The sequence below is a fragment of the Streptopelia decaocto genome, assembly GCF_964273445.1.
Source record: "Streptopelia decaocto genome assembly, chromosome: 1".
Taxonomy (NCBI): Eukaryota; Metazoa; Chordata; class Aves; order Columbiformes; family Columbidae; genus Streptopelia; species Streptopelia decaocto.
Genome location: NC_138663.1, coordinates 24,246,513 through 24,266,833, shown reverse-complemented (window position 1 = coordinate 24,266,833; position 20,321 = coordinate 24,246,513). Strand labels below are relative to the sequence as shown.

Genomic DNA, 20,321 nt, shown 5'->3' with positions numbered 1-20,321 from the left:
TATTAACATCTGCGTATGATAATGAGCATAATAGTTGTGAATAAAGAATAATTATCAATGTTGTTATTGGGACTGATAGAGTAATAAGCAAGCAGACTCACATTTACTGTTTCAGTGCCTTCTCACTTCTCATCAGTGTCCCAGTCTGATGAACAGATATTTTATAGCTTGGACATACAGGCTGCTCAGATTTTGAGGTTACATGCTACAGAAATGGTATTTCATTTTCATGTACTGGAAGTGGAGCTTATATTATTATCCTTTTAAACCTCTTCTGTTTACAGTAATTATGGTCTCCTGGCTGAGTAAAATGTTTAGCTTTTGTGAAAATGCAAGAACTGTTTTTTCTGCAGGGTTTTATCTCAATTTATTTCCTCATATCACTCAAAATCATAGGTATGTAAATTTTACTTCTAAACAATATTGCTAAAAGGATCTACTATAAGAAATGGACTTAGAAAAACAACTGCTTATATACTACTAGTGTAATTACATTGGCTGCGGAGGTGCAAGGCATTACATAATGTAGATTTTGTATTCTATCTGTACAGAGTGCAACTCACTGGAAATTCTCAGCAGCCTCAGCTAAAATTTGAGGAAGAAAAAAAATACATAGAAAAATCCGTATATAGTCTTTGATTTTTCTTTCATTAAAGAAACCAATTGCTTTCTGAAATAAGACATTATTTGCATTTCACTTCAGTAAGGAGATACATGTAACTATAGTTACCAGCAACATGTATAACTCTTGCCTTTGGGAAGATTCTAGAGCCAATTCTTTCATCCAGAGAAACTGTGGTGAACAACCTTAGGAAAACAGAAATTATATAGATCTTTGCCTGTGATCAAAACTCTACCTTGATTAGGAAGTATTTGCAAATTCTCCAAGGAAAAGGGCCTAGATTGTCCACCATATTTTAAAGCACCTAAATTGCATGCCTGCATGGGAACATTAGCCATCCCAGGCTCTTTCTTTAATGGAACAAGAGGCATCTCTAGATGGTGATATTGATGTTAGAGTGACTTTAGAGTCATTCTACTGAAGGCTGGGTTTTTTGTTTTGTTTTGGTTTGGGTTTTGTTGTTGTGTTTGGTTTTGTTTTTGTTTTTTTTTTTTGTTTTGTTTTGTTGGTTTGTTGGGTTTTTTTAGTTGTTGTTTTTCATAGATCACTAGGTAGATCTATGAAAATAAAACAGTTTGCCTAGGATAACACCTTCTAATTAGCATAACTACCTTTATCTATGGCCTGGTGAAAAGATTAAACCTTTCTAACTCATTGAAGACATATTCCTTGAATTTCACCAGGGAGTGCATTATTATTTCACCAGGGAGCGCATTATTATGTCATTATTATTTTCTAATCAACCTTAATTTTTGTGTGATTTTGCACATGGGATGGAAGAAACCAACTGAGAATAAATGTTCTGGAAGGAGTAGGTGAAAAGAAAGGAAGAGTAGAAATTATGAACAAGAGGGACTGAAATGAGCAACATGAGAGTGGGGAAATGGAAGGGAGGAGAGGAGAGGAGAGGAGAGGAGAGGAGAGGAGAGGAGAGGAGAGGAGAGGAGAGGAGAGGAGAGGAGAGGAGAGGAGAGGAGAGGAGAGGAGAGGAGAGGAGAGGAGAGGAGAGGAGAGGAGAGGAGAGGAGAGGAGAGGAGAGGAGAGGAGAGGAGAGGAGAGGAGAGGAGAGGAGAGGAGAGGAGAAGGAGAGGGAGAGGGAGAGGGAGAGGGAGAGGGAGAGGGAGAGGGAGAGGGAGAGGGAGAGGGAGAGGGAGAGGGAGAGGGAGAGGGAGAGGGAGAGGGAGAGGGAGAGGGAGAGGGAGAGGGAGAGGGAGAGGGAGAGGGGGAGGGGGAGGGGGAGGGGAAGGGGGAGGGGGAGGGGAAGGGGGAGGGGGAGGGGAAGGGGGAGAGGAGGAGAATGCACTGAGACTCAGAGTGGAAAAAGGAATACATGTAATAGCAACTTAAGTGTCTCATCTTATGCAGGTGGAGTCATAGGCAGCTTTGCCATTGATTTTGGATCCAGCAGGTGAGACTGTCATGACAGAATTCAACCTTCTGAGTAGAGAAACATTTCGGAACATGGGCAAAAACTGAGTAATAATCTCAAAATCTACCTCATGCAAAAGAAATAAAGAAATACTGAAAAGAAGCATAATGAAAACAGTAAGTCTGAATCCCTTGAAATATGAGCAGATTTGGATTCTGAATTCCAGTTTGGATTTCATAATGAGCCTCATTTCAATAATGTGCTAAATACTCCTGTTTACTCCAGCCTCTAGCTATTTCAGAACAGCACATTTCCCTTGGGCAGAATCTGAGCCCATTTGTTCTGTTGTTGCAGAGATTCCTGTCTGCACTGAGTAAAACAGCAGGAGAGATTTCTCTGACATTTTATTACATCAGATTTTAAAACCATCTACAGTGGAAAGGAAGGAAGTTGCTGTGACAAATGTAAGAAGCTTTGTGAACTTCTAGGCAGCATGCTACATGTCTGCAGTGTTTTTCTATGAGTTTACCATGGATAGTGAAAAAAAGCCTACAAGCAATATTTATGCGTTAACAATTTTCTTGTCACGTTGTAGGTAAGTGGCAAATAGTATTTTTTGTTGCTTACCCAGGTAGGATCTAGGAGCATTCACTCCATAACAAGGACTAGTAATGCATGACCTTGCAAGCAGTTCTGATCTTGAAGGGTCTCCTGACAGCAATATTTGGCAGATGACTGGGTTGTGCTGCAAAAAGTACTTAGACACCGAGACCTGCTGGAGCCCAGATTGTTTGACTTGGAAGACAGTATTTGGGACATTTACTACTACTTTTGGAATGATACTCTTACGACTCTCTCCCATCTGCTGCACAGACCTTCAGTGGGATAATTTTAAGGAACTGTGGCTCATTAATTTTATTTTGAATTAAAACTTCCTACTGATGTTATTTCCAGTTTTTTATTCAGCAATGCATTGAGTGGCTGCTTTGGCAAATAAACCAGAAGGTGAGGATTCAGCTCACATTTCCACTTTTCTAGAGCACAGCTGAGATGCAGAATACCAAAGGCAGATTTTGCACTTGGCCATACAAAGTGGCACATCTCCCCTGATCCACACACCTTTTTCCTGATAACAGCTAGTAGTCACTAACCAGAAAGTTGGTATAGCCTGTTCTTCCATCACCACACAGGTCCCCTGATGCCTTTGCTGTTCCAAAAAAAAGGGGTCTGAGACGGGGTTTTGGAAGCTTATTCTTGAGTTTGTGCAGCTGATGAAATAAATGTCTCATAAAGAAAAAGCTAATTTTTAGCCAAGGCCAACGTTACACCAAGGCTTTTCCTATCAAGTATGTTCTGGGAACAAGAAGTGAGAACTAAAAAACTCCTATGGAAATGCAGCTACTTATTTGAGTATAAAAAACATATTCACACCGAAGCAGTGCAAAAACAGAGAGAAAAGAACATACCACTGACTTCAATACTGAGGTATTTCCCTGATTTTCAAATGTGTTTCTGATTTTACACCCGCAGCTCTGGGCAGAATCAGTCATAGAACATAGGACACTGTTTAATTATCAGCCTCCACCACTCCACAATGTGTCCCTGAAACTACCACTACAGTGATTTGCAGACTTTATAACATGATCTCTAATTTAGAGTAGTAAGAGAAACCCTTAAAAAATCCCACGTGCCTCTTGGTGCCTCTTTGGTGTATGGCACCTCTTTTTCAGCCAGATGCCAGGCAAGAAGAGTTTTATTATAGTGTTGTATGAAGAGACTGAACATTAACAAGAAGTCTTCAACATCTGCAAAACCATTAAAGGACTCTAAAGTCAAAGGCTTTGGAGGACATCAGTAATGTTTTACAAAAATTAGAAAAACATTTCCTATTCATTCAGATACCCTCTTGTTGAGACCAAGACCTTCAAAATGCTGGATGAGCCTGACACCTCCAGCTGCCATCATGGGAGGTGAGATCCAAGGCTCATGCCTGAAGCAGAAGTGAATTATCATTACATTTCAGGTCACAGACCTGTATCCATTTTGGTGGATTTGATTCAGCCACTTGGTACTTCAACACTATGATAACTGACTGCTTATAAATACTACAGACGGAGGGAAAGAAGACCTTTAAATAGTAGTATTACAGCAAAACCTAGGAACTAGAGAATACAATCTGTGTAAGTGAAAACACAGACTTAAATGATGAAATGTTAGTTATATCTTGGTCATACTGCTTACCATTTTCAGCAATTGCTTCCTGGATGGAAATCTCATTTAAACCACTACAAAAAGAGTGAGAAAAAAATCATTAAAAATCTTTTCTAGGCAAGAACAACATGAATCAGAAATGTACAAAGATACTGACTAGTAAATGGATTACTTTCATCATCAGTCCCTCCATCATGCTTTTATCTTCTCCTTATGACCCTTTCCTTCTGCAAAGCCATTAGTAGTACAATGACCACTTCCTCAGCTGATTCCTTAAACCCCTCAAACTTCCTTGGCTGCCAAGCAGCCAGACTTCTGATGTTATTTTGACCATTCTTTCCTCAGCTTTTCTTTCAGTGGTTATTGTCCCCTTGTCTAACAATTGTATGTGAGCTCCTCAAAATAGATATCATGTATTTATTTGTGCAGTGACATGATACCTATAACTGCACTTCCTTGGGACCCATTGATGTACACACCATATACCATCAAGTCTGAATGCCCAAGTAACAGGCTAGGAAGAGGAAAGAGCTGAAGAAACTGAGCAGAGGGATTTGATACACCCATGCCTTATATTTCCTAAGCATACATTGACACCATTTGTACTCAGTATAACTGTACAGACCACACAGCTTTCTGCTGAAATTCTAAGAACAGCTGCCAACCTAGATGAGGTCAGTGACCCATACCCAGTGGCCAGGAGTGTCCCGTGCCAGACACTCAACACAGATGCAAAAGCCCTAGAAGTAGCAGTCAGACACATTCACCTGGAGGAACAGCCTCTCTCTACCACTTTTAGGCCTGGAAACACGAAGAATTACAGAATCCTCTTTCTTCCAGAGTGATCAAAAACAGTCACTTTATTCATATTATCTTCAGGTTTGTTTGTATGTTTGTGGGCCTATTTATCCTGTCATTTTCTTGACTCCTGAAATGCCTTCTGGCAATTAATTCTGCAGGTTAATCATGTGTTGCATAAAATAATTCAGCTTTTCTGCTAAAAATGTGTTGCCATTTAATTTTATTAGCTGTCCCTTTTTCCTTATGTAATGAGAGAGACAAAATGGGAACGCTTGACTGACTTTCTTGACATAATTCATCTATTGCACCTGAGCTCATGAGGGGACTTTTAGGACATCAAATTCACCCTTCCAAGAAAAACAACTTTGCTAACCATGTTGTAAGCTCCCACTTTGTTTTTTATTTTTTTTGAATACAAGTGACATTTTCAAAAGCTTTAAAAATCATGCATACATGTGGGTCAGTTTTGTTTGTGGCAAGTTCCTACCTGAGAAGAGGTCGTAGCTGAACCACCAGTAAGTTTGGTTTAGATGTATCTCGTTCCAGCTGAGAGAAGTTGAGATTAGTTGTGTGTGTTAACTTCCAGTCTCCCGACTCTTGAAGAAAGCTCAGAAGATACCTGATAGCCTCGCAGTCAACAGCTGGCAAAACTAAAGATGAAGGAGAAGACTGAAGCATTTCCTGTAATAAATTTGTGGACAGTTTATTTACTAGATTAATAGTTAAACACAAGCTGTTTTAATATATCATTAATTTAATACACAAGGTGAGGAACCACCATGGTAATCACTATGTGATTTCTCACCAGGCTGGTGCTGGCTGCAGGCTGCTCTTCGAAAGGGGCAGCGAAGGGGTACTTGTGTCAATCTTATTTCTGCACCTCTTGAGGAAAGCTTAAGGTATTCAGTGACTTCAAACTCTTACTGTCCTTTCCACATGTGTGGCTGAAGAGGAGAGACAGATGATGTAGAAGTTCTCAAGCTGAGAAAGGTGGAGAATGTTCGTGGAGAAAGGAGAGGCAGGTTATGAACATCTGCCAGAAGCAAAGCTCATCAGATGACCATCTAAATAAATACCCTTGGAGGTGAGAAGGATCAGTGTCAGACACTTCAAGTTCCAGCACCATTCAGTACAGAGTCATACTTTGCATCATAAATACCCTTCCTTTTTGTACATCCTGGTGGCACAGCACATGGTATAGAGAAGTGTCTAATTTGTAACTATTCGTTAAGAAAGCTACATGTTTCAGGATCTACAGACCCTGCAGACACACATGAACGAACTTCATGGCATGTACTTTCTGTCTTTCTACTCTGAACACTGATTATAAAGCTCAGGCTGAACTGGTTCAGGTAATCAGGCATTATGGTACTTATCATTTTATTTGTAATTCTCATAGCTGAGTTTCTGATGTGAATACTTGAGTGAAATGAATTTAAAATATAAATTTGAAACCTGCATAAAATTAATTTGAAATATTCAGAGAAAGAAAATGCAAGATGGAGACTTGAGAGTGATCAAAATTAATGTAAGCCCAATTTAATGTGAATATTAGAAGACATTTTTTCATTGAGTCCTAGTTTACAACTCGTTAAGTTTGCTTTCCCATTTTCTACATTTAAGTCTAGACTGAGTCTATCACTTGATCCAATATTCAGACATTCAAGTTGTTATAGACACTCTCTCCCCCTCTAACTGATGCAAGTGTTGTGGTGTTGCTAGCACTTTTCTCCTCCTACTCTTTTTCTTTTTTGTCTGTTCTCCGACTGCCTACCACTTTTCTGACCTGCTCTGGTTCTTTCTAATTGCTCACATGTTTTCCTTCCCAGGCAAAGGCTAGTTATTTTGACATTTCTGTAGATGCTCATAAGGGAAGATTATGCAGTATAGTCTGATTTGCCAGACTGATGGAAAAATAACTGTAGAAATTAAATAGAGCAGAAAGCACCGATCTGGTTCACAGGTCTTTGAATAGGGTTTTTAGCACCACCTGGAAGGAAAGGATGATAGACTTCATTTTGGCTCATTTGGTTATATGAATTTAGAGCTAAAGTTCTGAGCAATGGTCAATTATTTTGTTTTCAATATTTTAATCCCTTGCCCCCTAGCAGCAGCCAGAATGGCAGAGCCAGTTCTCCCAATGATATACATTAAGCAGATTACTCATTTATTGTACAATAAGATATAAAATGCACCATTACTGAGCAATATCTAAATTATGCCTCTGTTCCTAACCAGTCCTGCACTGCCATCTGTCTCAGCTTCCAGCCACTGATATTCAACTGTTTTCCATCTCACACAACTGGATATTTACTCAGTAGCCCCAGATGGCTATTCTGATCCCGTGCCTCTTCCTTGTCCTTCTTGACATTTGGCCACTGCACACTTGTCATTACAATACTCAGATGTTGCACTATGCACTTCAGGATTTCAACTACCATGCATGTTCAAAACATGGGAACTCCAAAAGGAGGGTGGAGAATGAAGAGGACTGCTGAGAAACACCTGATTTTGCATTCTGATAAAGCACTAAATAAAGAGGTACAACCACGCAGTAGTTAGGAAAAGAAGAGGAAAAGGGAGAAGGAGAGGAGGTGAAAAAGGGAAGGGGAAAGGGAAGAGGAAAGGGAAAGGTAAAGCGAAAGTGAAAGGGAAAGAGAAGAAAACATCCTATTGAGTTGTTGGACTGACAGCAGAACATCCTACATTAAATGTCAGACTCTATAACCTGTCTATGAGTGGTTTACTGTGATTATGAGCACATTTACCTTTGTTATTGTCTCCTGTACCTCCTGTTAGTGTCTCTTGAGTTAAATATTACAAGAAACTTCACTCTTGGTTTACATAGAATGCTGCTCAGGTTGTTTTGCAGATAGGTGTGAGATGACTGTCCACCTTCTAGCCATCCTGAAGCCAAGTAGCTGTGCTACAATAAAGCCGTGCTTGGACTTACTTGCCCAGCTCCAGTTTCAGTATTACATTAACTTGATTGATATTACACTTTAGCAATTTGAAGCTGGAGTGGAGTAAATTTAAGTCTGTCATTATTGTTAAAATCTTTGTTAAAGATTTCTGCATTCATCTATAAAAGATCGTGTAGGCGTACTCTTTATTATGAACTAGATTATGTTTGGCATCAAAGCCAATAGACAGTTCTATAATAAAAAATATTAGATGGGGAAAAGACTCCTGTGTCAGCTTTGGAAACATCTGGGAACCTACACCTGAAATAGGCAGAGCTCTTCCACGTAAAAGAGATCTTTTAAATCTTCATCTTTTACCTGTGAGCATGTCATTTAAAATATTAAAGTATTGTATTTGTTTTCTACAGCATTGGTCAATGGGTTATCTATTAAAAAGAAAAGTCTATTCAAACAGATTTGGAAGCACATCTGTTTCTACACACGGTGATAACTGCAAAGGCAATTATCATTGGTGCATTTTAACTTTCCTACTACTATTAATCTTCCAGACTTTTACACTGTACCTGTGTTCTTCAAATGTATGCAAAATGCTATATTTTATTATTTTAATGAAAATTGATCCAATGTACTTCAGCTGATAAAATATGTTGCAGCTACAGAAATTATTGTTGAACAAACCTCCAAAACACTGTACTGTATGGTGGGAAACATGACACTAGATTGTTTTCAAGGGTTACAAACAGATCTGAAGAACTGTAGAGAAGCAAACCTGAAGTTTAAGAATGGGAGGAACTATTCTAAAGAATAAAATAGAGTATAACAACAAGGAAGAATTACACTGGGAAAAAGCTGACATGGCTTTTGCAAAAAGTTGTGCCTCACAGTTCTACTGAAAATCTCTGAAGGAGTCGATAGACACGTACACCAGGGAGCTCTAGCTGATGGCATGTACTTGGATCCACAAAAGGCACTTGGCAAAGTCTTGAAGCAAAGACTCCTAAATAAATTAAGCTGCTTTAGTGTGGAGAGGCAGTCTTCATGTGGAGGTGGGTACAGGATAGGTAAAGAGTAGCTAAAGAGACAGCAAGCAAGGGGTAGAAAAAGTGTCTACTACTGCACTAGGGTCTGTTCTGTTCCCTATGCTCATAAATTATCTAGTAAAAAGGCATAAATATTGAGCTAATGAAATCTGCTGATTACACTGAATTATTTAAGATAGTAAAGGCAAGGGCTGACTGATGAATTGCAGAAGCAACTTCTGGTACAACCTCTTGGGCAACAAAGTAACTGATGAGATACAATGTAAATTGATTTTAGCAGATCATAGGATGAGGGAAAAAATAACACTAATTTTACGTACACAATAATAGATAATAGACTGAGAACTGAGTGTTATCCTTCAGTAATGAAACTTTAAGAGACACAACAGCTCTTTGAAAATGTCATATCAGTAGCTGATAGTGATTGGAATTGAAAAATCAAATAGTAGTTTTTTTTGAAAAGTCCAGAGAACAAAATATCATCATGTCACTGAATAAATCTGTAATAAACTTAAGTCTTGATTATTATGTAGTTCTGCATGCCCCTTATTAAAAAAAAAAAAAAAATATATATATATATATATATAATGAAACTACAAGACATAAAAAGAAAGTAAACAAAGGCAATCAAAACTATAGTAGGACCTAAGTATCACATGTAAGTAAATAGTACTCTCAGTCTGCAACCACTGAGTGAGGACACAATGCAGATATAGAACCACAAATGGCAATGACTTACAATAATAATTATGCAGGTGCACATCTGGCCACTAATTGGAGTGTGTCATCGTACACTGCAGTTCTAAGGAGCTGAGCATTGTTCGGGGGAAGCCAAAGCTAATATTAAAGAAAAATAGTTTGCAGGGTAGGTGCTTGACAAAAAAGTTCCCCAAGTGCTAATCTTTGTATTTTATTATTTAATTAAAAAGTTCTTTGAATGTTTAAGATAAATCGTCTACCTGTAAGATTCCTTTTATATTAACTGGAAATAGAATTCTTTTATTGCATACAAACCCGTTGATCCCAAAGCTCAAAACAGCTGCTAATGCAGCTGAACAAATCCAATATCTGCAAATGTCTCAGTGGTTTACAAGCCTATAACTCTTTTAAAAGTAACCCTTCTTGTAGTACACATGCTGCTACATGTACATGCTCATATACATTCTAAATGAGATCTCCAGTTTCAGTTTGAGAATAAATTTGCATTTCTGAAGCTCAAAAGAAGCATACTCAAGTGACATGGAACATCTATTATAGCTTAATGAATCATTTGTATAATATAGAGTGTGAAGGTATAAAAATTTGTGATTATGCAACATCAAAGATTCTAATTTCCCCAGTGAGAAAATTCAGACCTGACCTTCACGTTGTTCTGTGTTCTGTGAATATTATGACAGAGTGTTTCACAGCATGATTAAGAATGGGTTTCTTTGCCAAAGTAGCTCAAGTGGAGTGCAACTGATACGACAGTAATTGAGCAAATTTTTGTAGCCTCTGTTACGTCCAAGATGGAACTGGATAATTATAAAGATCATTTCTGGCCCTAAAAGCTACAAGTCTATGCAACAGATACTGACAAAATTCTTCATACGGTCACCTACGTGAAAAAGAAATGTTTAATTTATACATCTCATTTTCTTTCACTCAAGTTAGAGCACTGCACTCCCACAAAACCATGCTAGAAAAGCGTTAAGATTGCCAAGTCTAGCAGAACAAAACTACGAAGTGCTGGAGTTAAGGTGAGCAATTTATCAAAAGAAATTTTCCAGTTTTAAAGAAGCTGAAATGTGAAAACTTTCTCATCTCCCAGACAGAAAGGGAACAGAGGCAAGGTCAGAAAGCAAACAAACAGTAACTGACATTTATTCAGCTTGTTGAAAACCTAGATTTAAATCCTTATTCTGTCAGATACAGACCAAATATTTATTCAAATATGATCTTTTTTTAGCTGAGTACCTCCTCACCAGGACTTGGTAGGTCCCCAATCTACCCAGTATACCACCCAGTTTCTAAATCCATCAACTTCTGGACTCATCTCTAGCATTTGGCTATAAGCTCTATCTACAGTGCTGATGGACTCTTGATTACAGGGAAAAACAAGAAAGTTTTAACTAGTTTCATATTCCTTATTTTTAAACACCCAGGGCCTACTTAAATAAGACCACCAGATCATTAGGAGTTTGCAGTGTCACATGCACATTTCACACAGTTTCTAAAATCAAAGCAGCTTTGAATTCTGGCAGAAACAAAATTTGCTCCAGACACAGCCTTGCCTAGATTTTAAACCCAGAGAAGATAAGGCATGCCAGAGAAGTACCAGCACATCTGCCTGTGGGTGCAATCACTGACCCTTACATTACAAATGAATATTACTCCCATTCATTCCTCAGAAAAACTGTGTTCATACTCTGAATAGTTGTTTTTTCTTACGGCAGCAGTGTTAAAACACTATATATGGCAGAGACAAAAATCTCCCATATCACTGACAAAAGGAAGATGTGAGGTTCTTAGACAGTAACATGTGAATATTTATCTCTTTAATTACACATGCAGCTTGCTGTGTTCTGCTTGGGAATTTACAGTTCATCATGTGCTCTGATATGAGTTACATTACTAACAGCTGTCTTCATCCTGCTCTGCCTACAGGAGCACCTTGTGACTGTCATGTGTCTACACTTCCTTTGTCTAGTTACAGTTCAAGGAACCGTTGTGTAAGTATAACCAGAGATGCCGTGCACAACATCTGTAAACCTCTGGAGTGAGACGTTGAAGCTGCTGACCAGCTCAGGAGGATTCCCACCTTAGATTCTGTGCCTGGAGTTTATTTCAAATTACTCAAGTAGCACCACTTTTTTCATGAGGATTCTAGCAACGCAGTATCTAGTAATGTATTAACTACATTCAAATACGAAACAGTTAACTCCCTGCATGAGCTAAGGGAGCTTCAATTTCTATGAAAATAAAATAGATGTTCAGTTCTGAAAATCGGTAATAAATAAATGATTGTTATAACTTTTCTTCCCATGGCTTCAAAACAGAATTCCAGGGTGTCAGTCTGGAAGTTTATATTGTTTTTTAAATACAAAATTGAAGCATGTTTAGGACCAATTTTCTCAGTGACGATGAATTCTGAAAACTTGATCTTCAGAAATAAAATAGCTACAAAACACTTCTGCAAATCAGTTCATTTCCTTTAAGCCATCTGCTTCAACTGAAATAATCTTAATAAATAACTTAAACAGGAAATCTGACGCAATTCAGTTTAATTTTCCCAATTATTGTTTCTTTCTTTCTTTCTTATGTCTTTTTAAAGTTTAAATACCGAATATAAGGGAATAGAAGAGAAAAATGCTTGCCTGAACATTTTGAAATGGATTCTTGTTACCGTAGGATTCACTGAGGTATGTGAAATCATCTATGCTAAGCTGAAAAACAAAGAGAGTAGATTGGTGAGAAGAAGCCGTGGAATCTCATTTGAGTACAGACTTGCACTTGGCACTGGTGAGAGAAAGGGAATTAATGTTACATACTGTGTCTTGCAGGAACAAGATGAGGTTTCTGGAATTCTGGGTAAAAACAGGTTGCAAGAGTACAGTCAGCTCCTGTGCTGAGACAATGTGTCCTTCGTGCAAGGTGGCATCTGGATTCCACTGTGATCTACAAAGAAATATTTTTTTTGTAATGTGTGTGAAATTTGTTGCCAATGATGACACCGCTATTTAAATATGCAGCAGCAGGTAATGATATTGTTGTTGCCTTTTGATTAAGATCAGGTTTAAAGTTCAGTTTACTTTAATTCTACTCAAGAGGAAAAGAACTCACCCATTTATGCCTATATCACAGTAATTGTGTTACAGCAGGAATGTAATTAGTCAAATCAAGATAATTGTGTCTCTTTGCTTTCTTGTTTGTGTACAACAGCACAATTACATCTTTTTTCTTTTTTAAAGGAAAAAAAAAAAAAGCTACTAAGTGGAATGAAGAAGAATATGTTGAAAACCTTCAGAGAGAATTCCCAGAGGGAATCCCGACATCCAAGATGCTTTCCAGTGCTGTCAGATGTCTCGGTGGCCAGTGAGGAGTGGAATTCAGGCTAGGCCACAGCCATAAACCGGTATTTTTCATAAACCTTTTGTTAAGTAAAAGTAGCTTTTCAGTGCTATTGTAAACAACATGTTCTCTCCTCAGGTGTCCAAGATGAAGGACTGATTCTGCAGAAGCAGCTCAGAAAAGCCACCTTTCCAGAAACAAGAGCTCTTCTAAACAGAACGGCTCGAGACACCAAGAAAAGCTCATGATTCTTTTGCCAAACTGTCATTATGAGGATAGGACAGAGTAGTAGTTTTGCTGCTACAAATACTGGTTATGGATGAAACAAGAAGTGGCATTATTCTTTCAGCACCTGATTGGGATTTTAACAGTATGCAACATGAGTCTATAGGGGTGAAATTTGTCATGAAAATTTTGGTCCTAGGTGTTTTGACTGAGGTAAACTTGTCACTTTCTAGAAAAGCCAGAGCTTGCAGCGTAATCTCCCATGTTCTCCCATCTTCCCCAAATACACATCAGTTGCTGAAGCCCGAGAAATCAGGTATTCCAGAACCCCTAATTGGTTTTAATTTCAAAGAACAGAATATAGAGAATGTCTGTGTGCTGTAGCATCAGCTATTATGTGATTGCAATTTGTTGAGTTTGAGATGCTGATTAAATTTTCTAACCCAAAAGCAATTCAGAAATGACCCTTGCACAACAAGCTTTTATGAATGAGAACAATTTTTGCACTCTCTAAAGATGGAAGCTGAACAGGGGTAATGAACACATAGGGAGGTTTCAATGTTGATTCTTGGATGAGGAAAATCTATATTTCACTACAGGACATCTTAGTAATTCCAGTGAAGATTGCCAAGAGTGAACTGAAAGCCTCTAATTACACTCACGGCAAAGATAAAAACAATGCAGTCCTGCAGTACTAGATACTCAGCTCACTTCAGATTTTGGGGTTTGGGAGAGTGTTAGAGCAAACCGCACATGTGGGAGGTTCTTTCAGGACAACGTGCTGCAGATGTTAACATTAAATTCTAATAGATCGTCCGCCTGTCACTTTTCAAGCTTTAGAAGTAAACCTTGCTGTGCAGGAAAGATTTTTTTTTTTCTGTTGAAATTATCATTTGACATTTTCTTAGTTTTACTCAGCATCTTCACTTTGTTAATTTGTCCTTGGAAATCCACATTAACTTATATTCATGAAGACAAACAACATAGAAATTTTAACAGTGTAACACACGTGCCTAAACTTTTCAAAAAAGTCAAACTTCATGATCTCAAATATTTGACTATTCAGGGACTATTTCAGTCACTATTTCATAGTGACTTCCTGAATTGCATGGCCACACAAAAATACTAATGAGATTAAAGAAAGACAGATTCAGTTAAAAGATGTTTAAAAATGGTCTATGTGAAATAAAATGATAGTGAGTATCTTGCTATATTTATTTAAAAAAAATAACTAAATCTATTTCGTGCCTAATATTAGGAACAAAACCAAAGATTTTTGAGAGCTTTGGGGACTTGTAGTTAAGAATAAAAGGTAACAGCACATGAAATAAAATTATTTGCAGCAGCACAATGGCAAAGGCTTTTGTTGTCAACTCAAAACCTCAGAAATTTAATGATCCTGCTTTAAAGCATACCTGCTTCTAAGGTGTTTCCTGTTCCCTGAAGCAGCTCTTGCTAGCTAACTAACCTTGAAAAGTGCCTTTTGTGAGACCTTTCAGTTTCCAAGTAGTTAACTTCAGTAACTCCAGCATCATCATTAGAAAAATAAATCTACATTAGTTAGTTAAAATTCTATTATAATGCAGCATTTGCCTAATACTTACATCAAACATATTAAACATGTGGTTTTGCTTCTTTTAAATAGTTCTCTGAGCAGTATGCATGGCAGCAGGCAAGGCTACACCCTTCATCGGGTGGGCTACTGCTGTCAGCGGGGTGCAGCAGTGCTCCCACCGTGGTTCAGATGGGAAATGTCAGCATGTTTGACAGGCTGGTTCACTGTGAACTGCACAGCTAGCACATCATGGACATGCTGACGATGTGCTTTACTGAATGCAATGACGCGGTCCATCCCTTTGAACTCCTCACCTCAAGTGGTCAGCAAGCAATCAGTAAAGGATGGCATAGGAGGAAACAGGCAGTAGGGCAGCACACGTATTGATTACTGCTATTGATTGTTCACACAAAATTTTATGTGAAAAAACAAACAGCCTTCTGCAGTCATCTGCATGACAAGCACATCAGACTTAATTTCCCCACTGTAGAGCCATCCTGGGGTCCTCAGCCACAGGGGCTCAAAGTGACGGGCATCTCTGCTCGTGTATGTGCTTTCCTGCTGGCTAGAAAGGAGGAAATTTAAAGCTCAACTACTCTCCCTTTCTTCCAGTAGCCAGGCAATGCACTGAAGAAAGAGGGGAAAGAAATCTTAGCTTGTTTTTTTTCTTTTTCCTTGTCCCTAACTGCTCTGGCGTGCCAACAAGTTTAAGCATACAGATTCTTCTCTGACCGGTGCTCTGCCTAGGTAGAACCAGGATTTGAGCACTTATTTTTGATGAAAGCCTTAAAGATTTCTCCTATGTGGGCCCACCAGAAGGGCAGATGGTAACATAACAGCACTTCCATCGCTCTGACTTGAGAAGTTACATTTTCTCTTTGCACCTGGCTTCTAAACTCTTTCCTACAAGTTATTCAGTTGTCTCTTTCAGTCATCTTGCAATTACCTTGTAAGAAATAATATTCTTTCCTGCACAGCAGAAGTAACCTGGGATGCGTGCTAGCACAAAGTATCTCCACAGAAATCCAATAAAGATACAACTGAAACATTTTTCTGTTATACTGTATCCTTTTTATGTTCCACCTTCTTCCAGTAGATTTTTCAGTAAATTCCTTACAGTTTTAGGAAACACTGCAAATGTACTATTTGGTATTAACACTTTCTCAAAGCCACTTATAATCAGGATCTGCCAGAAAAGGATTAATTTCCCAGTGTAAGTATCACACGAATGAATGTAGTAATATATGTTCAATTACTGTAAGCAAAAATCATTCCTAAAACAAACACATGAGAAGGCAATCACAAAAGCTAGTTTTCATTAACTTATTTCCTTAAGGTCCCTCTCTAATCTGTGGAGGGAAAGAAATTCTTGTGAATATTGGTTCAAAACGGCTAAATCAAGTTTCTGCTGTTTATTGAATGCAAGAGGAACCTCTCCATCTCTCCTGCTTCAAGAAGCAAACAGAGGATATTAAAGGCTAATTTCAGATAAAGGTCAATTTTTCCAGGCCAGAGTTATTTGGAGAATGTCCACTGATATATTGATATTCCTTTGTGAAAAGCAGGACACTGTGACCTGCTGAGTTATTCCCACTTCAAATTTCTCCCAAGTTCAATGGAAAAAAGATCATTGTTTGGCAGAAAACACTTTTTTTTTTTTTTTATTTTTTTAATTTTTTTTTCTTCTCAAAGTAGAGACTGCATTTTTCTTTCTAGAGGGAAGAGGTACTTGTTTTACTAATGTCCCCCTAAGGATTTGTATCACACTTGCCTTATGATTTGCACACTGCATGTGTTTGTCCGTTGCAGATTTCATCTGTATCTGACATCTAACATTATCTTTAACAGCATGATTACAGTACAATAATAATGCATAGAAGAGAGACTTCAAAGTGTTACATTCTTGTAATACCACTGTTCTGAGATATGGCTTTACAAACACCGGCTAGTTCCAAAGAACAGCAAAACGTATTATCCTTCAGCTATGTGATATATCCTAACATAACCTGGGAGAGGGTAATGGAATAGATCAGTGAATCTCAGCTTCTGTTGATCAATGAATCAGTGAACCTGTTTCCACAAAATGAATAGAAATCCATCCATAAGCACAGCACTTCTTTAGTTACCCTTCCTAAAACTCTTACTAGTAGCTTCCAGATTTCATAAGCCTGTAGATCACACACTACAAAACTTGCATCACTATAAAGTACTAAGATATAAAGCACGGAATTAAGGGTTAGCAACCAGAAGCTGTTGTTACTATTTCTTTATTTTATAAAATAACAGAAATCTTTTTTCCAGTTGCCTTCATTGACTTTCACCAGAACTAATTTCTGCCCCACAAGAACTTCCCTTTTCAAAACTGCAAGGTCATGGTAGGAGGAACACTTCTTCCAGAAAATGGTCTATTTGTAGAAACATGAAACTGGTTTAATCAGTCCATGATCCTGTTTTTCTTGCTCTTAATTCGTATAAACCTGAATGATCTGCAGTGGAGCAAGTTGCGGATTGCATCTTGGTGAAAAATTTGCTTTTATGACCACCTGGGATTAACTGATAAGATTTTGCTTATATTGACAAAAGGTGTGTTGCTTATATAAACTAGAAGGTAGGACAAAGGAAGCACTGATCTTTTCTTAGACTCTAAGGATTATTTTTACCCTAAGAACAACTCTTCCCAATGTTTACTTTGCTTTTAAATACAGAGTACTCATACACATGACTGTTACTTATAGAGGTGAATTGATTAAATATTTTTAATATTAAAAAAAGCCTTTATGTTGAGACATCCATTTCTTTCTTTAAGGGGAAACAAACAAAAAAAAATCAATGTTTCTAAAACAAACTTAATCAAAATTTGTAGATAGCTAAATTATGTAGCTCCCCAAGGACCAGAGGTTCAGTTTTTGGAAATGCTTAGGAGATGGGTAGACATATATCAAAGCTGGTATTAATTACTGCTGGGAAAAAGAATACCATGTCCAGGACATGTACAAAGGAAATACAATCAACACACCCTGCACATCTATTTTTGCTGGCCCTCAACAATTACAGCACAACATATGAAAAAAAAAAGAAAAAAGGAGCCTGCTTGTCTATATGGCACTATATGTGGAGAAAGATCTCCTGAAGAACTTAATCTAGCTTCTGAGGTTTGTAAAATTTCTGAATCCTCCGGTTGCTGTCTTAAAATTACCACATTGAGAAGCAACAGGAAAAAAAATTAACAAGATTTACCTTTCTGATTTAAAACTTAATAATCTTGCCTACAGACAAAAGATTTACACTCAGATAAATGAGAGCAGCATTTAGTCTAATTCTCTTCCTAGAGACAGCTAGATAATTCACAGTGTCTTAAATGTATTGAAGAATGACTCAAAGCTTCATGAAAGGTAGAGTGAATCCAGCACAACCAGATGAAAGGATAATTACTTCCCAAGAAGCCCTTGGTTTGGTTCTTTTCTCAGTTTACTGAACAGTAAATCACAATTAATGCTCTGGGAATTAACAAAGCAATAAAGATATAAAATAATCAAGTCCCATGAATTAAAACCTGACAGGAGTCAATGACCAACAGAGTTCAGAAGCAAAACTCCCCCTGCCCAGGCACACACACTTTGGTCACACCAGCAAAGGGACCCAAGAGGAACCCCTGTCACTGCAGCCCCTTCTGTCCCTCCTTACAACAAAAACGGGGTTTAACCTGTGCACCGAGACTATTCACAATACAGGAAAACATTTTATGCTTCGGAAGTCATTCAGCTGGATTGTGCCAAATTCAAAATACTGTTGGTGTTATGGATTACTTGTATTAGAGAAATTAATAAATACCCAGATGAGATCAGGTCTCTTGAACTAGGTATAATATGCATGTGTTTGCAGAGGGTGTGAGATGAACTCTCCACGAGAACGTTTACAATTTAAACAAATCAGGCTAAGAATGTGGAGCATTTAGGAATAAGGAGGAGAAAATCAAGTGATGGCCAAAGCACACCTTAAGCAAACCTAGAGTATGACAGGTCTATTGTCGCCTTCCCACCCAGAACAGACTTTGCCTTTAGGCCTTCCAATCAGTCCTGTGATCCCATAAGACCCTCAGGAGCCTTTATTTACAAATCTCTGACCTTGGCTTACTGTATTTTGGGGCAGTACTTCCCAGACAAAACCAATGTGTATGCCCTGCAGAGACAGCCTTGTGAATGAGCGGTACATAGTCCTCTGACAGCTCCACACACCCAGGACCCCTCCTGAAGCTACTGCGTTGTCCAAGCTGCTGTATTCCTGGAAATCCTAAGTAATTGGAGAAAATCCTTAAAGTCTGTATGAATAAAATTCCTGGGTGGAAAAAAAAAGGTCTCTATCTGGCTATTTCAATACAGGTTCAAAGTATTGTTTCATAAGTATATGCAAACTCCTGAATTTCACATGTCTCTGGCTCTGTCAAGACTCTGCAGTTGTTTCTAACAATTGATGTCTATACATACAGCAGTGTTAAAAAAAACTGCATTAGAAAGAATATTAAAGTGAAAAATCAGGATTCAAGAGTTAAGAAATGCGAGAATTAAGGTTGCCCACACAGTTTTTGGTTAGCTCCTTGTGAGACTGCTTTATGTGGTGCCTTTAGGCCACAACATCTCTAACGGTGGAGTTCAAGGTTGCCTTAGGGTGACTAAAGCACATCTGCTGCAGAACTGGAGAATATGGGTTTATTTACTTCTTACTGCCCAGCTTAAAACACTAGAAGTGTAAACAAAATCCATTAAATTTATGTTAGGTTGGTTGATTGCTGAGAGGCAAATTTACTTAATGGGTAATTTTGTTGCCCAGCGGTTATTTACCACAACTGATGATATACAATATACTCTGCACACACAGAGAGAGAAATAGCAGGGGTAGAGATGCTCTCTTATTAGATTTCTTACCTCTGAGTTGACCAAAGCAGCATCGGCACATGTTCCACTGACAGAGCCGTTCTGAGCAGCGCAGCGAGGGCGCAGAGCAGCGGGGCTGGAGCAGCGGGGCTGAGCTGCCTCATGGCTCCGGGCGAGCGCCAGCGTCACTGGGCAGCTGCACAGGCGAGTCCCAGGCTGTGCACAGCTGCACTTCCCGCTGCGGCCGCAGCCATCCGGCTCCAGCCGGGCTGCTGGGGGAGGCTGCTCGCTGACGGCAGTGGGAGTTTTCAAAACACGGACTTCCTTATCTTGAAGCTGGGAGGTATACATATGTGTAATAACTTCCAGGTTTGTGAGTCAAGCAGCTTGTAAAACTCCCCGTCGTATAAGCACAGACAGATTCCTCCCACGTTCTAGTACAAGGGAGAGTCATGAAGTTCAAACTCCTGCCCTGCAGTTTCCTTACTCCCTGATAACTGCAGGCAGGTTCATAACAGAGTTGCTCAACTTCAAAATGGCGTTTATAGAAAAGTTTTCTGTACTGCACAAAATGTATTCTGCAGAACTTCTCTCTTCTTCCCCTCCTACATGTTAGCATGTCCCTCAGCTCTTTCACATGTATTGAGAGCTGG

The 20,321-nt window shown here is 38.6% G+C and overlaps 1 protein-coding gene across 1 annotated transcript in view; it reads right to left on the bottom strand.

Annotated features, from left to right (window-relative positions):
- ATP6AP1 (ATPase H+ transporting accessory protein 1) overlaps positions 1 to 19,985 on the bottom strand; it is a 54,756-nt gene extending 34,771 nt beyond the window's left edge. The window contains exons 1-5 of the mRNA XM_082075978.1: positions 19,720 to 19,985; positions 12,498 to 12,624; positions 12,324 to 12,392; positions 5,491 to 5,684; positions 4,233 to 4,276 (exon numbers count right to left, since the gene is read on the bottom strand). Coding sequence (XP_081932104.1) covers positions 4,233 to 4,276; positions 5,491 to 5,684; positions 12,324 to 12,392; positions 12,498 to 12,624; positions 19,720 to 19,832 — 547 coding nt within the window. The 5' untranslated portion in view covers positions 19,833 to 19,985. The remainder of the gene's footprint in view (positions 1 to 4,232; positions 4,277 to 5,490; positions 5,685 to 12,323; positions 12,393 to 12,497; positions 12,625 to 19,719) is intronic.
- Between the last annotated feature and the right edge of the window lie 336 nt (positions 19,986 to 20,321).